The sequence below is a fragment of the Cervus canadensis genome, chromosome 20 (genome assembly GCF_019320065.1).
Source record: "Cervus canadensis isolate Bull #8, Minnesota chromosome 20, ASM1932006v1, whole genome shotgun sequence".
Lineage (NCBI taxonomy): Eukaryota > Metazoa > Chordata > Mammalia > Artiodactyla > Cervidae > Cervus > Cervus canadensis.
This window is the reverse complement of record NC_057405.1, coordinates 38,582,019-38,601,040: the sequence shown is the minus strand read 5'-3', so window position 1 is coordinate 38,601,040 and position 19,022 is coordinate 38,582,019. Positions and strand designations below refer to the sequence as shown.

The following is a 19,022-nucleotide window of genomic DNA, read 5'->3' as shown; positions in this document are numbered from 1 at the left end:
TGTCAGTTACACTGCCCAGGTATTTGGTTCCTCACAGTTTTAGGTGAGTGAAGGGGGAGGGATAAATGGAACTGATATTGTACTGATCTGACTCAGTATGTGCCCCCAAATGGGTTAGTCCCTGTATGGATATTATCACATTTTTATATTCTCATGTAAGTAATATCATCTAAATTGTAGCCTGGGAGATAAGAAGTAACCTCAGTATTTACCTGTAACTTGACAGCAACAACTTCTGTATTTTCCTGTTAACTTGTCAACGATAACAGTTGTACAGGTAGCATTGTATGCACAGTCCTGTAGAGGCATTTGCAACTAAAATTAGAGCTGGGAACTAAAATGGTATTGCAAATACACTTATACCTACTGGGGCTTTCCTGGTGGCTCAGCTGGTAAAGAATCTGCCTGACTGGGCTCAGTCCCTGGGTTGGGAAGATCTCCTGGAGAAGGGAAAGCCTCCCCACACCAGTATTCTGACCTGGAAAATTCCATGGTCTGTATAGTCCATGGGGTTGCAAAGAGTCAGACATAACTGAGCGACTTTCACTTTCACTTTACACCTATTGTCATTCCCTTACACAAAGAGAAATTTCTGTCCCTTAAAAAATTTTATGTAATCCTCTCTTTTAAAGAATCCTCTTTGTCTCTTCTTATTTCGCAGGCCACCTCATTTTTGCTTATCATAGCATCAACAAAATATACCTTCACAGCATTTTACATTGCTTCCTAATCATTGAGTGAGATGTTATGTTTAGTAAGATAAGTGAATTTTCTTCAGGATGTGTTTGTCTATATTAGTCAAAATAAGCGAACAGCTTCAGCATCTGAAATGTTGTTGAGCTTTACATATCTAAAGGGTTTGATATAAAGATGGCCTTAAAGAATGTGATTATAAGCAAACTCACAGCTTCAGGAATGCTATCTAAGGCTTTTATTTTGGTGAAATTTGTATCTTTTGTTCCATAGATACTTTATTAAAAATTTAATAACCTTGTTCTTCTTTCCCTCTTTCTCTATTACAGATCCACATCCAGAGAACTGAAGGGTGTGACCATATGACCTGTTCACAGTGTAACACTAATTTTTGTTATCGATGTGGGGAGAGATACCGCCAGCTCCGTTTCTTTGGAGACCACACCTCAAACCTCAGTATATTTGGATGCAAATATCGCTACCTCCCAGAGAGACCTCACCTAAGGAGATTAGTGCGAGGGTCAGTCTGTGGTGAGTGTCCAACATTATTTATAGGAATCTTCCTCAGGAAGTATGCAGTGATGATGATAGAGCTTAGAAATGTAATCCAGCAGCTATGATAAATCTCAGCACCTGCCATGTATTCTAGTAGAGCCTTTAGCTGAAAATATGAAGAAGACATTTTCTCTCCTTTTGTGTTTAAAATAAAAAAAACTGAAGTTTGTTAGCAGGACACTACCTATATAAGCAAGTGGATTTTGTTCAAAAAACGAGTAATTGAATATACCGCAGAAATGTGAAGTCATTAGTCTTCTGAAACCCTATTGTAAGTGATTTGGTAAAAGGGGACACTGTCACATTTATTTTTGTAGTGACGATACCTAGCAATGGGTCTTGACACATACCTCTGTTTATTCATAGAAGACATAACAGTACAAGTTTTTAAATCCCTGTGTTTCAGAGTCTTGTGATAGAGTTCCACTGTACCTATATAGTTGATAAGTCATATATATTTTCTGTTAGTATGTATTTTCTATTGTATTAGAAGTTAATATCAATATTAATAGCTAACAGTTAATGAAATGAGCATCAAATGCCTTCATTGCATACAAACCCAAGTTTAAATATCCATGGTTTTGATCCCTGGATCGGGAAGATCCCCTGGAGAAGGAAATGGCAACCCACTCCAGTATTCTTGCCTGGAGAATCCCATGGACAGAGGAATCTGGTGGGTCCATAGGGTCACAAAGAGAGAGTCGGACATGATTGAAGTAGCTTAGCATGCATGCATGAAATGCTTTTATGGATTGACTTTTTCCTGCTTTCTTCATCCTCAACAACACATGGTCTCATATAGAAATATGCAAACATAAACACAGATTGCTGTGTGCAGTGTTCTTCTGGCCTAATAGTTCTTCTTCTAATGGCTCCCTCCTCCTTTGGAATATATCTATGATGAGATTTCCTTTCTTTTTCATAACCCAGAACTCCATTATTTCTTCCTCTGGCAGTCTTTCTCACGTATGCAATACTTTTAAACATCATCCACATTTCTCCCTTTCTCCTTACCTCATGAAACTCTCTCATATCTGTCTTCAACCCTCCATCACTTTGTTAGGGTTGTAAAACCACTCACCTTGCTAGAATCATGGCAGGCTACTCAGAACAGTTGGTGGTAATGATATACTTCTGACAGCTAAACAATAGAACATATATTTTAAACTTAATTTTATCATGTGGAAACCAGTACCATCATTTTCTAAAATCTTATATGATCTCTGTAAAACACTCTTCCTGAGCTTTATTTAGTTAAATGCAATGTTCCATAACCAGTAGCATTGAATATAGACAAGATTGGTTTTAATGATTTTTAATGCTTTTTGGTTTATTTGCATATAGTAGTGTATGTTACAATTATATAACCAATATATGCTTACTAGTTTAGTAGGCTTTGGAGAGATAACTAGGGAATTTAACCACTATTTATAACAATACTACCATGAGAAAACTAATTGCAAATTGTTTTTGAGCTATAACCTATTTGTAAGTCTATATATACAGAGAACAACCTGAAAACCAACGCCTGTTATCTTTTCCTGCATTGCTGGTTCTTTGCTTTCCTACTTCAGTGCCATTTTGTTGCAGGATGTTTCCCTCCATTTTTATTTTTAATAATCTTTGATTAGACTGTGCTTTTTTTTTTCATTTTTCTGTTTAGTCATTCTTAAATAAAGCTATTTCCCACCCTATTTGTCCAGTGATATTTGGACACCTTCTCTTTAGGTCCTCTCACTGTTTGCCTTGATGCCTCAGAATCCTCTTCCCAGATCATAAAATACAGCCAAGTTATTTAACAGCCTGTAGGATGGACAGGCCGTAAAAACACTGTCCTCAGGGAGATAGTTTCTTTGCACTGTCTTCATTTTAAAATTTTACAGATTTCTGTAAATGGTTTCCTTTTGGGGCCCATTTTCGTGTGTGTGTGTGTACGTGTATACTCATGTCTGTCAGGATGTACCTAACAAAGCAGGGAGCAGCTGGCCTTATAAGTTCTCCCTCCTACACATATTTTTCCACCTTCAGGACAGCTGTCAGACCATCTCAAACTGCTGTCAGACCATCACAAGTATGGCAGGAAAATGTGGACTTTTCTCCTATGGACAAACAGGGAAGAATACAGTAATTCATGTTACCTGTTACATTTTACAAAATGGAATAAAATGATTTTATAAGCAGTGTTTTTAAATAAAAGAGCAGTTCAGTCTCAAACATCTCATCCCTACAAAAGGCAGGACAAGGAGTTACTCTGTCAGTCCCAAGCTTGCTTCCTCCCTGCCATGGAAGAGAGTAGGTGGATGGCAGCAAAGCCCTCCTCACCTCTGTCTTTCCCTGACCTACAGTTTGGGAAGCCTGCAGATGTCCTTGGATAGAGACAGGAAAAGGGCCTGCCCTCCTCTCACACCTGGAGGATGAGAAACAAGGTCTTCATTTCATGTCACCGTCTGCCCAGCCTCAGAGCAGAGGTGCTGCCTCTGGAGAATAAGACAGAGCAGCGATTGGAGGATGGTCAGCGGCCTCTGACGTGGAAGTATCTCCCTAGTCGGGAGTAGGCAGATTTTTCAGTGAATGGCTTCCTGGGTGGCTCAAACAGTAAAGAATCTGCCCACAATGCGGGGGACCTAGGTTCAGTCCCTGGGTCGGGAAGATCCCCTGGAGGAGGGCATGGCAACCCACTCCAGTATCCTTGCCTGGAGAATCCCATGGACAGAGGAGCCTAGTGGGCTGCAGTCCATGGGGTCACAGAGTCAGACATGGCTGAGTGACTAACACTTTCACTTTTACATTTTCAGGGAGGAGGCAGAGTTTTTCAGTGAATTTTTCACTTTTCATCTTTTAAAAGTGAAAAGATTTTTCACTTTTATTGGGAATAAAAGTGACAGAAAAATGCTTAGTTCTCGTATTATTCCATACAAATATTCAAAGTATTAAAGCATACATTGGTGAAGAAAATACAGGTGTTTCATTGATTTCTTGTTGACAAGTAGCTTATATACAAAAATAGCTTATGCAAAAGAAATGGAGGCCCCCAAAAAATAAATATCAATTTTTTTAAAAAAAGAAAAGAAGTCTGGAACCAGAATTGAAGAAATAAAGATAGCTAATAAACATGTTTTAAAAGATTCAGCATTATTAGTAGTCAGAGAAATGTAAATTAAAATAAAATGAGGTTTCTTTGGATTATTGATTAGCAAATATTTTGTCAAGTTAATACTCTGTGCTGAATTTCCATACTCTATTGAATGAATTGGAAATTTTGTGCAGTTCTTTTACAAATAAATTTGATGGTAACGTGATAGACATTTTAAAATATGATAAATCTAGGCTGACAATGGTGTACATGCAAGTATAATTTAAAATAGCAGAAAAGGGAACAAAAAATAAGTACTAAAATATTTAAATAAGATAGGATATATGGATATGATAGAATGTTGTTTCAGCTATTAAGAATAGTATTTTAAAAGAATTATTATTGATCTAGAAATAACAGAATCTGAGCTTAACTGTCCTCAAGACAGTTTTAAAAGTAAACTTAAACATGTATCAAATATTGATTGCATGATTGTAGTAAGTTTATTCCCAGAGAAAAAGAGAGCACATATCTGGTTCTTCAAGTTCTGTGATGTTTGAAAGTAATAGCGCTGTTACTTTGCAGTCATGTTTTATGAAAATATATCATTCTTATGAAAATTGATAATTACTTAAAAAAGAAATATGAATGAGCACACTGAGCTACATGTACAGGAGAAAACAGATTCACTTAAAATATGCAAGTCAATATATTCTAAACTCAAGCATAGCTTTATGAGTGTACAAAATAGAATTGTTCAATGGGATTTAGTATTGCTTGATAAATTATATCATAGGTGAAAAATGTAAGTAAACCTCATGGTTAGACATTTTGTCAACTGAATGGCAATTTTTTCAAAATTAGATATTAAAAAATAAATTTCCTAAAAGAAATATTTTCTGTCTATATGTTTTCTGTGGTTCCAGAGACCCTTTCTTAAGAATAAAAAATGTTAATATTTTTCTGACAAATTTCCAACAAACGGCAGCATTATGTTTCTGTTTTCTAATGTAGTTGGTTATTCCAAATTACCATCCTTATTTATAGAATGGCATTGCTGCTTGATTCTTCAATAGCAATGTGATTCTACTGCAAAGTCCCCCCATCCCTTCCTCTTCTCTTGTTGTGCTTGGGTTCTGTAGCTGTTGCTACATGCTTTGAGATCAAGACGACCATGTAATGATAAAAATGACAATGTAAAGATGTTAACTGTTAGCCTCTATTTTTGTGCTAGTGCCTTGTAACACCAGTGGGATTCTAGTTGTGAACTGTGTGCTGTAACTAGAGTTTATTGTAATCACTGCTCAGTTATTCATTCAGAAGAAAAAATGCTGGTTGATGCCCCTGGCATCCTTACCAGTGTTTAGCCTTCTTATAGGCGCTTCTTTTTTAAGTTTGCTAAAACGATTTATTTGAATACCCTTCAGTATATTGTGTGTCTACTGGTAATTTTCTCTAACAACAGTATTGAAACATCCCATTTGTCATTCAGTATATTAGATGTTCCTATTGTTAGTTTTCTTTGGACCCAGGAAATATATAAATCACGTTTTCAGATGTGGGCTTGGGCAGAACCCTTTGTAGCACCTGCTAGCTCTCCATTTTGTGAGCTAATTAGATTTTCTTTGACCAGCTCAGGATGTGTCACTCCCTTTTTAGTCTTTCAGAATATTTAAAAAAAAAAAATTAAAATGGAAGAGATCTAAAGGAAAAGCACAAAGCTGAATGGTTCTGGTGGAATAAAGTGAGTCAGTAGCTTTAGAATTTTCTTGGTTGTATAAGGTAAGTAATTTATGAGATGGATGACTCATGTGCCCAGGATTTGAGTGAAGTTACTAAATTTACATATTTGTTCTACACCTGATACATTTCCAGAGAAATATTGCCTTAATTATAATGACTCCTTAAAAATACACACTGTGATATTTAAAAGCGTTGCTGAATTTGTATCTTGGATTTAGTTTAAGACTCTCTAAATGGTTTGCCTTTTGTTTTCCAGCTGGAAAATTGTTCGTTGCACCTCTTATTCTGGTCTTGGGATTAGCACTAGGGGCCATAGCAGTTGTCATCGGTAAGAGACACTTAACGTATTTGAGATAAGAATTCTCTGGGTGCCATAGAGAGAACACGAATGTAAATGTAATAGTGAGTCAGTTATTAAGTAGGGGAGATACCTGTCCCATGCTTGCTCTAGATAAGCCATCAGTGCATGATTTATAGATTCAGAGGAGTGTGTTTCATATAGGATGTATTTGTGTGGCACTTTTTCAGTCCATGAATACTCTCATTCATATTTCTTATAAAGCATTATTAGCCCTCTTTTAATACAAAAGTTAGTGTAACTAGTATTTTACCAAAAGATTCCAGTGGACGAGAACCCAGATTTTCCAATTCTGAGTTCAGTTTAGAGCATCAAAGGAAAGAGGCTCTGATACAGTTTGGTTAGTTCTAATAAAAGGATTCCCTGGGTCAAAAAGATACGTTTGATGTGTGTAGGAACACATGCCCAACATAAAATTGAGCACTGACAAATAGAAAATGTATCAGTGATAAATATAGTTTCACTCATACAGGTATGTTAAAATACACATTTCAAGCAGTGATTCTGAGACTCTGGAGTGCTTTATAAGAACCATGAAGGCTGGTTAAAACACAAGTTAACGGGTCCTTGCCCTAGTTTCTGCTTCACTATAGAGACGGGACCCATGGATTTCTAGTTCTAAAAGGTTAGGTGACCCTTGTGCTGATGGTCCACGGACCACACTTTGAGAACCTTTAGAGACTTTGGAGACTTTAAAAGAAAACATGATAGCTAAAGGCTGCTTGGATAATTGTTCCACGTAGTAGATAGGATTTCTCTTTTTTTCCTACATAAATTGATTTTATATGTAAAGTTCTGTTTAGCAAGTAGTTTGTATGTGCAGGATAGATAGAATTATAAAGTAACTGACATTTATAAGTGCTTACAATGAGTGAGGCTTTATGAAGTAGATGCTATTTCTGCATTCTACAGTTGAGGAAATTAAAGCTAGTCACTAGGACCTCACAAATGGTAGAATTGGGAATCAAAGCTGACATTTGCTCCACCCCCCATCTTCTTGAGTAACATGTTATATGGCCTGAAACCGAAGCATGAATATCAGTGTGAAAGATATGATCAGAGTTAATAAAGAAGACTTAAACTTGTTTTGGTATTGTGATTTAAAAAAATTTATATCAAAACTGGTGTCACAGACTCTGTTAAAAGGTGAGGAGAGAGTTTAAAAAACAAACAAAAAGAATAAAGAGAATCTTGAAAAACTAAGTACGTTTCATAGCATAGATATCTTCCCTCTTTTCATGTATTGCTAAATAATGATTATTAATAGCTTGCAAAATGAACATTTGAAAATAGAAACATTACAAATCTATAGTACTAAAAGCCTGTCCTTTTAATTAACTTTAATCTTTTTCTTTTTTTTTTAATCCCCAGGTTTATTTGTATTTCCTATCTATTGCCTTTGTAAAAAACAGAGAAAACGATCACGGACAGGAATGCACTGGTAAATGTGGATGATGTCGCCTGACAGCGCTGGTCTGGGTAAGAACCGCATAGGATGATACACACGTCAGAGGGCTGCACCTTGGAACCGTCTAGAGGAACCTTCTGCCTCCTCTTCCCCCGTGTTCTCTGCAGGCCACAATGCCTCTAGCTCCAGTGCGTTCCCAACATGGTATCCTGTCTTTTCCGTATACAGATTGCTGCTTTTACGAAACGGTCACTTTCATAGACTATAAACATCTATATCATAACTCTTCATGGTTCTTGGAAGACAGTACTTCAGTTAGAACCAGTTATCCTCAGAACTGTCTGAGCATGTGTCTCCCGAGCATTGCTTAGACTGTCTCTGTCCCTGACTGTCCCTCCAGGCCTTCTGAGACTTGGGGTGAATAACTCAAGTGCCCCCTGCACCAATGAGCAAGGCCACCTTTCAGAAGATGGAGGCTCACCACATGCACCTGTTTTCATCCGTGGCCCAAGCGTATAATTCCTTCCTCCTTCAGATGCTCTAATTGTTCAAAATCTTAATGCCCAAAAAGGAACTAATGAAACTAAATGAGAAGAATCATAGTTACCGAAGTGTATACGTGTAGGGGTGTGAATGTGTGTGTATATACATATCTATATTAAAACTAGGTCCAATACCTTGTTCTTGTCGAGTTCCATGCCTCTACACTATTTTTCCATATTTTTGTAGACATATTTAAAGATGATCGTTCCTTTGTGGGCATAATTTGGTAACGTACTGAATTAAAGTCAATGTAGACAACAGGCTATTTTGATGTTGAACCTTTCTATTTCTTGCTGTTTCTCTGTGTGTCTCAGATGCACACACGGAAATTTGTGCATTGTCACCTCAAGGATTATCAAACTTTATAAACTGACAAAACTGATAGGTTGCTTCTAGGAAATTCTCGAGACCTAAACATTCAGTCTTCTTAGCAGATTTCTTACATGTTGGCATACTTGCTTCACTCTATAGTTAATTTAAATGAGTTTGCTGTAGAGAGAACTGCTGAGGCCTTTGAACATATCCCCATTCTGCTAATTGTTTAACCAACTTGTGATGATAGTAATTATGCTTTAGATTAAGCATATGGTATTATTTAAAACCCCACCCTCTCATCTCTCCTTTCTCTATTTGTCCCCAAGTTTTCATAAAAACAAATACTGTTTTTGAAGGATTTTTCTTATATTTACTGCTTCAATGCATAATAATGTGTTGGTATCTTCTTATAGAGGGGTGACTTGAAACAAAACTTTTTATGTTCACAGGTTTATCTAAAACATAAACTGCTTTTAGAGGAGGAAGCAAAAAATGAAAAAAAAATTTTTTTTTCAGGATGTTTTACCAAACTGAGAAGTCTTTAAAAGTAAGAAAAGGACAAATAACTGAATTGTGTTTTATTTTGTTTTCATTATGAGTATTCATCATTAAAGACCCCTAAGAAGCCTAAAGTTTCCACTTGTCTCCAAATACTTAACATTAGTTATTGGCATTGATGTAGCATTTACTTGTCAGCTTCCTTTTCTTAATTGAAATAGATTATGTGATAAAACATGCATTAACATGGATAGTTTGTCTTGTTGGGCTTCAGAGTATAACATTTATCATTTTTATTTGATCTAAAAAGTACATGATTGTGAAGTTTATGTGCACAGATAACAAGCCAGCACTTCCATTCTCTCTGAGTAACACTCAGAAAAACTTTACTGCTGGACTAGTCTATTTCCAGTTAGAGGAGGCTGTGTCCATTTATGGTCCTAGAATAGCATATTTCAAAAGCATAACATGATACAAGAAGTCATGCTGTAGCTTCACAAATTCATCCATGCCTCTACACTGTTTTTTCATTCATGCAACTATCTACCAATCCAACAACTATTTATTGAGTGCCTAGTATACATCCTTTAGTATGAAAACTGAGAGAATGGAAAGTTCTAGCCCTAAATCCACATAATTTTGTCAGAAAAGTGCTTAATTTTTATAAATTAGTCTTTCCCTTCCTGGACTTAGGTGTTAGTTTAATGATGTGTGCATGTGATGAATTCTAAATCTAGTGGATGTGTCTATGTATGATATGTGTATGTATATATATCTAGATATATACATAGCTGCATATGAATACATATATACCAACTAGCTAAATAATATACTCTCTGGTCCTGGGTAATCTATTTCCTTAGGTTATTGTATCTGTGTGTCTGTTGTCTTTGGCCTACTCAGGGATTTTTTATTCCTTTCTTTGAATAACTTATCTTTTGGAGATATTTTTATATTATTTGGAAATGTTCCAGTTTTCCACTTACAGAGCAGTGTCTGTTATCAGTGAAGGCTCTCTCATCAACACTTGTGATAGTGTGCACAGCACTGCACAGGATTTTCATTTTTATATTTTGTAGACTTTTTAAAATTAATGTGTGCATTTTTCACTTTCAGAGTTGCTATATATCAGGCCTTTCCCTGCTAGTGACTTACAGTAGGTATTTGCGAATTTTTTTGCTAAGTGTCATTAAGATCTTAAAAAGGAAGGAGAAAGATAAAAGAGATTATTTATATGTTAGTGCCAACATTGAGGGTAAAACAACCTTACCTTTTGGAGGAAATTTTAAAAATGACTTTAGAAAAAGAAGTATGTGTATAAGATGAATATCTTTTTATCCAAGGCTTATCATTTTAATATGTTTTCATTATAAATGTAATATATGCTCCTTTAAAAAAAATCAGCTATAAGGAATTATAAAATACAAATTTCTCTGCTTTTCCCCACCCCTTATTTCCTAGGGGTAACCACTGTTAATGGTTTGGTTTAGGTCTTTCCAGATACTATCTAAAAATATACAAATAAGTAAATATGTATGTGTGTGTGTATCTGTGTATGTATTAGTTTTGTACAAATAGAATAATACTCACTGTCCTGTGACTATTTTTCATTTTACTATGTGTTGGTAGACATAGTTCCATAAGTGTTTAAATAGAGTTACCTCATTCTTTTGTAAATTACTACATATTCCATTGAGGGGCATACATTAATTTAATCAGCCCCCTATTAAGTGGACATCAAGATTGTTTTCACTTCTCTGTTACAAAACATTGGTGAAGACCCTTTACATATATTTTTGTCACTGTGTGAACATTTTCATAAGTTTTTAAATTTGGTTTTTATATTTGTAATAAAATTTTAATGCACTTTCAATGAATGCAGATCATAGAGATAATATATTTAAGACCCTTTTCTTGGAGAAAAAGTTGTGTAAAAGTGCACCATTTTTAAAGAAAAGCATATTTTGCAGGATAATTTGTCCTCATGCTTGATTAGCCCAATAAATATCTTGCCAACACAAAAGAACATTCACCTTATTTCAATAAAAATAAAATACAATGAGATGTCTATAATATAATGAGAGAAAGATACATTGATGTTTGGATTGCCTAGTTTCAAAACTTGAGGAATTTAAGTGAAATGGCTAAAGTGATCATGTTTGTCACATTTTTAAAAACACTATCCATGTTCATGCATGTTGTTCCACAGAGGAGCTTAATTATGCCATTGTGAAAAGTAGGAAGCAATATGTTGGTAATTATGAATGACCACATTATCCACAGAAAAATAATTTTGAGTGTACATAAAGTTGATGGTTTGTTGGGGTGCTTATAAACAGAACAGCATGACATTTATTTTACAACGATTCCCAGCATTTCCTGAAGGACTTCTGTATGTGGAGTCAAGAAGAAAAGAGGAATCAAACCTTTTGGCACAAACAGCATTCTCTTGCCACCACCCTGATTTTCTGATAGGTGCTATTGTTTCCTAAAGGTAGAGCAGACTGGAAAACAATCAAAGATAATTAAACACTGGTCAGGTTACAACCTGATATCTTTAATTGTGCTGTCCTTTCTGTGATATCAGATTCATTAGTGCCTATCAGGAAATTCCCTGTCTTGTGTCACCCATCATCTCTTGAGTCTCAAGGCCACAGGTGAGTCTTTATCTTTTGATCCTATCACCCAAATAGATGGCCCAAGGCTCCCCTACAAGACCTTCAAACAGTTTTCCAGCCCTGAAACAACCCAACCTCATTTTCTCCACTTCTCTGAGACTAACCAGCTCCTCTACAGTAGAAAAGAGGAGGAAAGGAGTGGGTTAAAAACTCACTTAGGAACCTGCAAAGCAGTTTCACTCCTCCTGGACTTTTGTCAAATTACAGTACATCTGCCAAAACATTGATCTAGTTTCTCCCTTATTAAACAATGCAGTTGTTTTTAACACTACAATTTTATAAGCTCTATTGAATTCATAATTATAAAGGTTAGTGGCCTAGGTAATATTAATTGGTATACTTCATTAAGTACCAAGATAAAAATTCATACCAAATGCCATTTTATATTTGAATTTTTTATGCAAGCTGCACATATGCCTTAATGTCAGTCTTCCCATTGGATTGTGTGCTTAACCTTTCATATTTGTGGCCGAGATCTGTCTCAACTCTTGAAAGTAATCTTTCCTGTGGTCAGCTTTATTGTTTTGTGTTAATGCCGATTATAAATATAGCCTTAAGGTCCAATAATGCACTTTAAAATACTTGTGTCATTTTAAGTAATCTGACAGAGTTGAAGAAACTGATCACAATGTTTTGGTGGAGATAGTAGAATAACAGTGTTAGCAAATAGATGTTACTTCTTTAAATCTGGCAGGCAAGCAGGGAGAAGGGTGGAATCAGAAGCGGAAAATTTAAAACAAGTAAAACATACCTGAAAAAGATACAGCCAAGTTTCCAAAACATATAGTAATTCTAAAAATTGGTATTAGGAGCTTGAACTTAGCAAGCAATTAATACATGTTACCTAATAACTTCATTGGTATATTTGTTTAAAATATTAAGTTAGTTTCCACTGCAAGTTTTAGCTGCATTTTTTTTTTCATGAAATCTATAAAAGAAATTCCACCAACTAGTACCATAGTAAATAAAAACTACTGTTAATAGCCGGTGTAAGCATATTTTGTTGTTCAAATCATTGTATTTTAATTATGACATCTTCCTCTGGAAAATAAGTTGCAAATCCCATTTTAATATGAATATCCATAATTATTGTTTTAATAATTATGAAATAATTATACATTTGGTCTGAATGAAATCAGAGTCCAAATTTGGGGAGTATTCAAGATTGTGAAATGCTGCCTTTCCAATGCAAACCTTTAAAAGAGAAAGACACTTCTTTGTAAATCATAGAGGGGCTTCGCTGGTGGCTCAGATGGTAAAGAATCCACCTGCAATGCAGGAGACCTGGGTTCGATCCCTGGGCTGGGAAGATCCCCCGAAGGAGGGCATGGTTACCCACTCCAGTATTCTTGCCTGGAGAATCTCCATGGACAGAGGAGCCTGTAGGCTACAGTCCCTGGGGGTCACAAAGAGTCGGACATGACTAAGGGACTAGGCACTGCACAGAGGGTGAAACTATACTCATTTCACAGCCAACTGTCGTGTGGGGCCTGTACTGTCCATCGCTGTTCTGGGGCTGGAACTTTAGTCACTTAATCAAAATCCAAGAAGCGGAGTCTCAGTAGTGTGAGACTTGCAGTTGTCTCTTTGGATCATTAGCTGAAGCCTTCAAATATCACATACTTTACATTTCCTCATTAAAAAAAAAAAGTATTAGTCACTCAGTCATGTCTGACCCCTTGCAACCCTATGGACTATATAGCCGCATACACAGTGCCAATTTTAGCAGCATGTAACTTTCCATGTTAGAAACTATGTTCTTTTTTGGCTAAAGAAGTGACTGTTTTGAGACTATCAATATGGCCTTAAAAGGCAATGAATTTAAAAAAAAAATAAAAGATTGCTACTACCTTTTTTGGCCACTTCCTATTAGTTTACAAAAGAAATTTCATTAGGTGTATTTAACTCTGCTTTGCTTAGATTATACAACCTTATTAGCATAGAAAAAAAAAATTTTTTTTTTTCAGGGCTATCCCACATTTTTGTCACTCTGATCCCTCATACTACTTTTTCCCCTGCTTGTAAAGTGATACTCACATACTTGAACATCAAATTTCTGTTTTCTTTCTAGATTTCCTAGTTATCTTGCTTTTTCCCTCTGTAGTCCCCTTACTGTCTTGACCGAATGTGGGATAAATTCTGTCTGACCATTAGCTTTTTTGACTCGAATGAAATTCAAACTGAAAGGACCCCACAATTTGGCCTTGGTAGTAAATATAATATATACCTTGGCCTCTTTTATCTGTAAGTTGAAACATGCCAGGACAACTTGGAACACTGTCCCTCTTCTTGATAGGAGTTGGAACACCCTGCCCTGCCCTCTTGTTGTTACTCAGCCCTTAAGTCCTGTTGAATTCTTTGTGACCCCATGGACGGCCCATGCCAGGCCCAGCCCTCTGATAAGAAGCAAAATGAAGTAAAATGAATGAGATGTCAGTTGAATCAGAGAGTCTAGAAATACTCTAAAATGTAGCTTTCAAAATTGCTTCAGGACTATTGTAAGGTCAATATTGTGTTTGCATCTTGGCTGGACAGAAAGCACGTGTGGACATTCATTCAGTGTGACCCCCAAGTCATTCTTGACTCCTCCACAATGGCCAGATGTGTGCCTGGGGGGTCTTTGTTTCAACAAAAATCCCACAGCTTGGTCTTAAGGCTGGATTTGTAATGTTGTTGCATTTGTATGTAAGACTTGACCATGGATCCTTACTCTGTGAACATTTTGTTAGACTTTTTGATAATCTACAGTGGATAGCATTGAATATAACTCATATCAGCCCTTTTCTAGAGAAACCATGCAAAGTTTGCAAATGTTCAGCATTTTCATTGATATGATAACCCATACTCAAGGTATATTTAGTATAGGTTTATTATATAATATGGAAGAACTTAAGGGAGAGTCAAACTTGGGTGTTAAATGCCCCCCAAATTGCTGAGATAACGTTACTTCAGATTTTTCCTTGTAGCTGGCCCACTACTTTGGTTATCAGTTCCCTGTAAAGTTAGGTGTTCACCTCATGCTCCCACTGGAGAAATAGTGTGAATAATTCAGTCAAGTTCTTAAAAATAATATTTTTCACTATATATTATTTCTTCTGTGTCCAAATATACCTTTATTCTTTCAAGTAAACACTAAATATATGATAGAGGTATCTGAAATTTTCAGTTTATACAAAATTAGCATGCTTTGTGTTCCTTTATAAAGAAAATTCTAGGTAAAGTGTGATTTTTATCAGCTGATTACAAACCCTTTCTTTAAGACGTATTATTTTAAATTCTATATGACAAGAGCTTAATTTTGTTATGTGATCATATTCATCATAATTAAAGTCTTTAGATGGTCTTGAAAAAAGTAAACCTACCTTGTATTTTGTATGAAACTTAGAACACTAATTGGTATATTGGCATATATATATATACCTTAACAAGGACAATCTGTTACAGGTTTTTAATGTAAAAATTAATTGGCAATCTTGTTTATTATGAAAGAAATTATTAGTTTAATAAGTAATAAGTTCTGAGATATCATAAAAATAATTTTGTGTGGAAAGAACACAAAAACAGTGGCATAAAAATGTTGTTAGGTTAACACATTATTTATTAAGAAGCCACGACAGTTAGTTGTTTTGTTTCTATTGCAAACAAAATTATTAGATGTCTTCGTGAAACAAATTTATTTATATGTATATGTATATGTTGCAAAATTGTGGGCCTATTCTCTTTTTCAAAAAGAATTTAAAATACTAAAAAGAAAACATTTTGAGTCTTTAACCTGCCATTATTGTATATTTAGAAATTGCAGTTCTAAGGAATAAATTTCACTTCCTTTGAATTACCAGAATATAGTCCATTTAAATTACCTTCTCACAAACAATAGCAAATGAGAAGAATGTCTTAATTTTAAGATGGGTGACTCACTTGTAGGTCGCACCAGATCTTGTCCATAGCCTCCTTACATGCTTTTCATTCTCTGTAACATTAATAACGGCATACTCCTTTTCATAGTAACATATGAGCCTGGTTGAAAAGAGATTTTCTTTGCTTTTTCAATGACCTCGGCAAATATTTATGTAATTTTACTTTTTATCCCTTTCTACATTTCATTGGTCATTTCATATTAACTTTGGTATTCATAAAACTATGTGGAGGAAGTCATTTTGAATATATTTTAAGAATGAGGCATGTATAAATAAAATAGAAAATATTAATACTCTTTTGTAGAAATTGCTAAAAGAAAATTGGAAAGGAAACAAATTCTGTTGTGATGAAAATGTTGAAAAATTGGGAGTGTTTAAGACTTTAATTTCTTACATTTTTAGAGTGATCGGCTTCTTATCTCCAAGTGGTTATTTCATGCTGTTGGTCCCATGAATTGTGCTTTTAGCATAATATATAATTCCTCCCCCCACTATTCTAGTGTTTATACATTAATTACTTATAAGAAAAGAAGAAATTAGTGAATTAAGGTTGGGGAAACTGGGTTTATTACCATTTTCCAATAGCACTAATGTATAGTCCCTTTAACCTTCCATATGGTGCTTTGTGTGATGAGAGTATGAAACATTTATCTATGTTATTAGTGCCTTATTTTTTTCACTTGACTTTGTTTCTTATCTGAAGAGCCATATATTTTTGTGAGTGTTTCTTTGTCCTTCTATTTAAAGTGCTGATGAGACACTTTAGGAATATATGTATGTAGGCTGCATTCGCCACCTTCATTCACTGTATTTTCTCCAGAACAGCAGGTTAGCCAATATATTTTTCTTAGATTCATCATCATTGTTAAGCTAAAGTATTTTAAAAAAGGATCTTAAACACCATAAACTGAAGCCATTACAACTGAAATGTGTTTTTAAGCCACCAAAAAGAATGCTGATTATTTAAGTTTAAAACAAGAATTGGAATGGCTATAAGTCTTTATAGCTCCAATTAGGACAAAATTACTTTACAAAGCATTAAAAATAAAAGTAATTATATGGTACTTCAGGAATTTGACCAGTTCACTACCACTTGTCTTTGATAATATTTTGTCTGTAATTCCACAGAGATGCCAAAGAATGATGGTGTTTGCTATTTAAATGGAGTTACTCATTCACAGTGGGCTTTATCAACAGTGAGACATTCGGACAATATATTATCCTGCTCTTCTTGGTCTTCGCCTTTTGTGTTAGTTTTATACAAAAAGCTGGTGTTGTTGTATTCTTTATGTACCATAGTATATAATTCAACTTTCCCTGATGAATGTATAATGAATAATGAAAATAAATCATGTGTTTCTAGACAAAGACACAGGTTGTATATGCAAATATGTGTAAATATTTGACAAAGAGAAAAGAGGAGAAGAATCTTCCTGCCAACAGATATGTCCTGCTGGATGGGACATGGAAATTAACAGATTTTTTTTTTTTCTTTAAGCAGTGAAATTTAAAAATCTATTACCTCAAGAATTTTCAGTGGATATGTATCAATGTAATGATCCTTCTTCATAAATACATTCTCACTTGCTGCTGGCAGTAAAAGCAACCCACGTGTCAGATCACACAAATTTTAGGGTCAAGCCTTTCAAAAGATGGACACCTTCTAAGACTTTGGAGTCCACAATTTTGAGCTTTTACTAATGTCCCTATGGCTCTGTATTGTGGTTGGGCTTCTACATTTATCTTTTGTTGTTTTGGGTTGATTGTTTTAGAATGGAAGGGTAATCTTAATCATGAGACCAGATCTCATGGAGGGGTGTAACAACATTCACTCTACTTGGATGCAGACTATAAAGGGAACCAGCTCCTTTGTCTCTGTATGAACTGTTGTGTGGATTCCTGTGGAGTGCTGTTTACTTGCATGATGTGTGCAGGACATCATGCACCGTCATCTAGCAATGCCTAATAAAAGTTTTTAAAAGAGAAGACTCTTGGTTTTTTTCCCAGTAGATTTGGAATTCAAAGACATCAAAAGGTAAAATTGGTCAGTGCCGAAATTACATGTATGTAAGTAAATCTGGAAAGTTATTGAAGTCATTTCTGCACCAGATTCTTAAGAATGGAAAAGCAGGAATGCACAGAAATTCATGGGTGTGCATTTGGAAGGCGGGTCGTGTGGTGTTGCTATGGCAGAGTTTGAGGAAGGTATGCAGGACAGTGACGGTCATTCTGCATGGAGTGTGATAAAGACACAAATACTGTGAAGGTAAGAGTTTGGCTTAGGGTAGTGATTGCTCTTCAGACAGAAGGGGCTGGCATGGAGTGGGAAAAGTAGAAATCGCTAGCCATTAAAGCTAAATACATATGCCTTCCTTATAATGCCTTCCTAGGTCTGTCATTAGGGAAACAAGGGCATTTGTTGGCCAAAGGACATGTATAAGCATTCCCATCAACAGGAAAGTGGACAAGTATATTGGGGTATATTTACATATATTTATATGATGAAATATTACAGGACAATATGAAAAATAATATTTAAAAAACTTACAGAGCAATGCATGGGCTTCCCTGCTGGCTCAGTGGTAAAGAATTCACCTGCCAATGCAGGAGACACAGGTTAGATCCCTGGGTGAGGAAGATGCCCTGGAGAAGAAAATGTCAGCATACTCCAGTATTCTTGCCTGGGAAATGCTATGAGCAGAGGCGCCTGGTGGGCTACAGTCTATGGGGTTGCAAAAGAGTTAGACATAACTTAGCAACTCAACAACAGAGCAATGCCCCAAAATCTGGTTGACTCACAGATGTTGCTGAACAAATGAAGCAGACGCAACAAGGATATATTTATACAACCATCAACGCAGATGAAACTAATCAATGGTGATAAAAGGTACAACACTGGTTACTTTGGGGGGCACACTTACTGACTAGAAAGGGATGATAAAAAAAAATACGGTATCACTTCATCTGAGTGATAGACAAGGTTCTGGCCAGAGGACGGATTGGGTGCGGGGGGCCCTGATGCTGCTTGCCGCCTCCCTGCAGGGCCCGCATCCGCCGTTGCCCACCCTGTGGACAAGGGTTCCAGGAGAAGTGGGTCTCCTGCACATGGACGAGGGGAGGGATAGCAAGGCTGTGATGTCTGCATCAGCAACACCTCCCAAGGCCGTCTCTTCCTGCGTGGGTAAAGGAAGCTGTTCTGTTTGCTTGTCCTTTAATTGAGGAGGTGGATTTTTAAATTCTA

The 19,022-nt window shown here is 35.9% G+C and overlaps 1 protein-coding gene across 1 annotated transcript in view; it reads left to right on the top strand.

Moving 5' to 3' along the window:
* The window catches only part of RNF217 (ring finger protein 217), a 124,263-nt gene extending 106,496 nt beyond the window's left edge, over window positions 1–17,767 (top strand). The window contains exons 4-6 of the mRNA XM_043438988.1: window positions 1,023–1,224; window positions 6,321–6,392; window positions 7,794–17,767. Coding sequence (XP_043294923.1) covers window positions 1,023–1,224; window positions 6,321–6,392; window positions 7,794–7,867 — 348 coding nt within the window. The 3' untranslated portion in view covers window positions 7,868–17,767. The remainder of the gene's footprint in view (window positions 1–1,022; window positions 1,225–6,320; window positions 6,393–7,793) is intronic.
* Window positions 17,768–19,022: the final 1,255 nt, after the last annotated feature.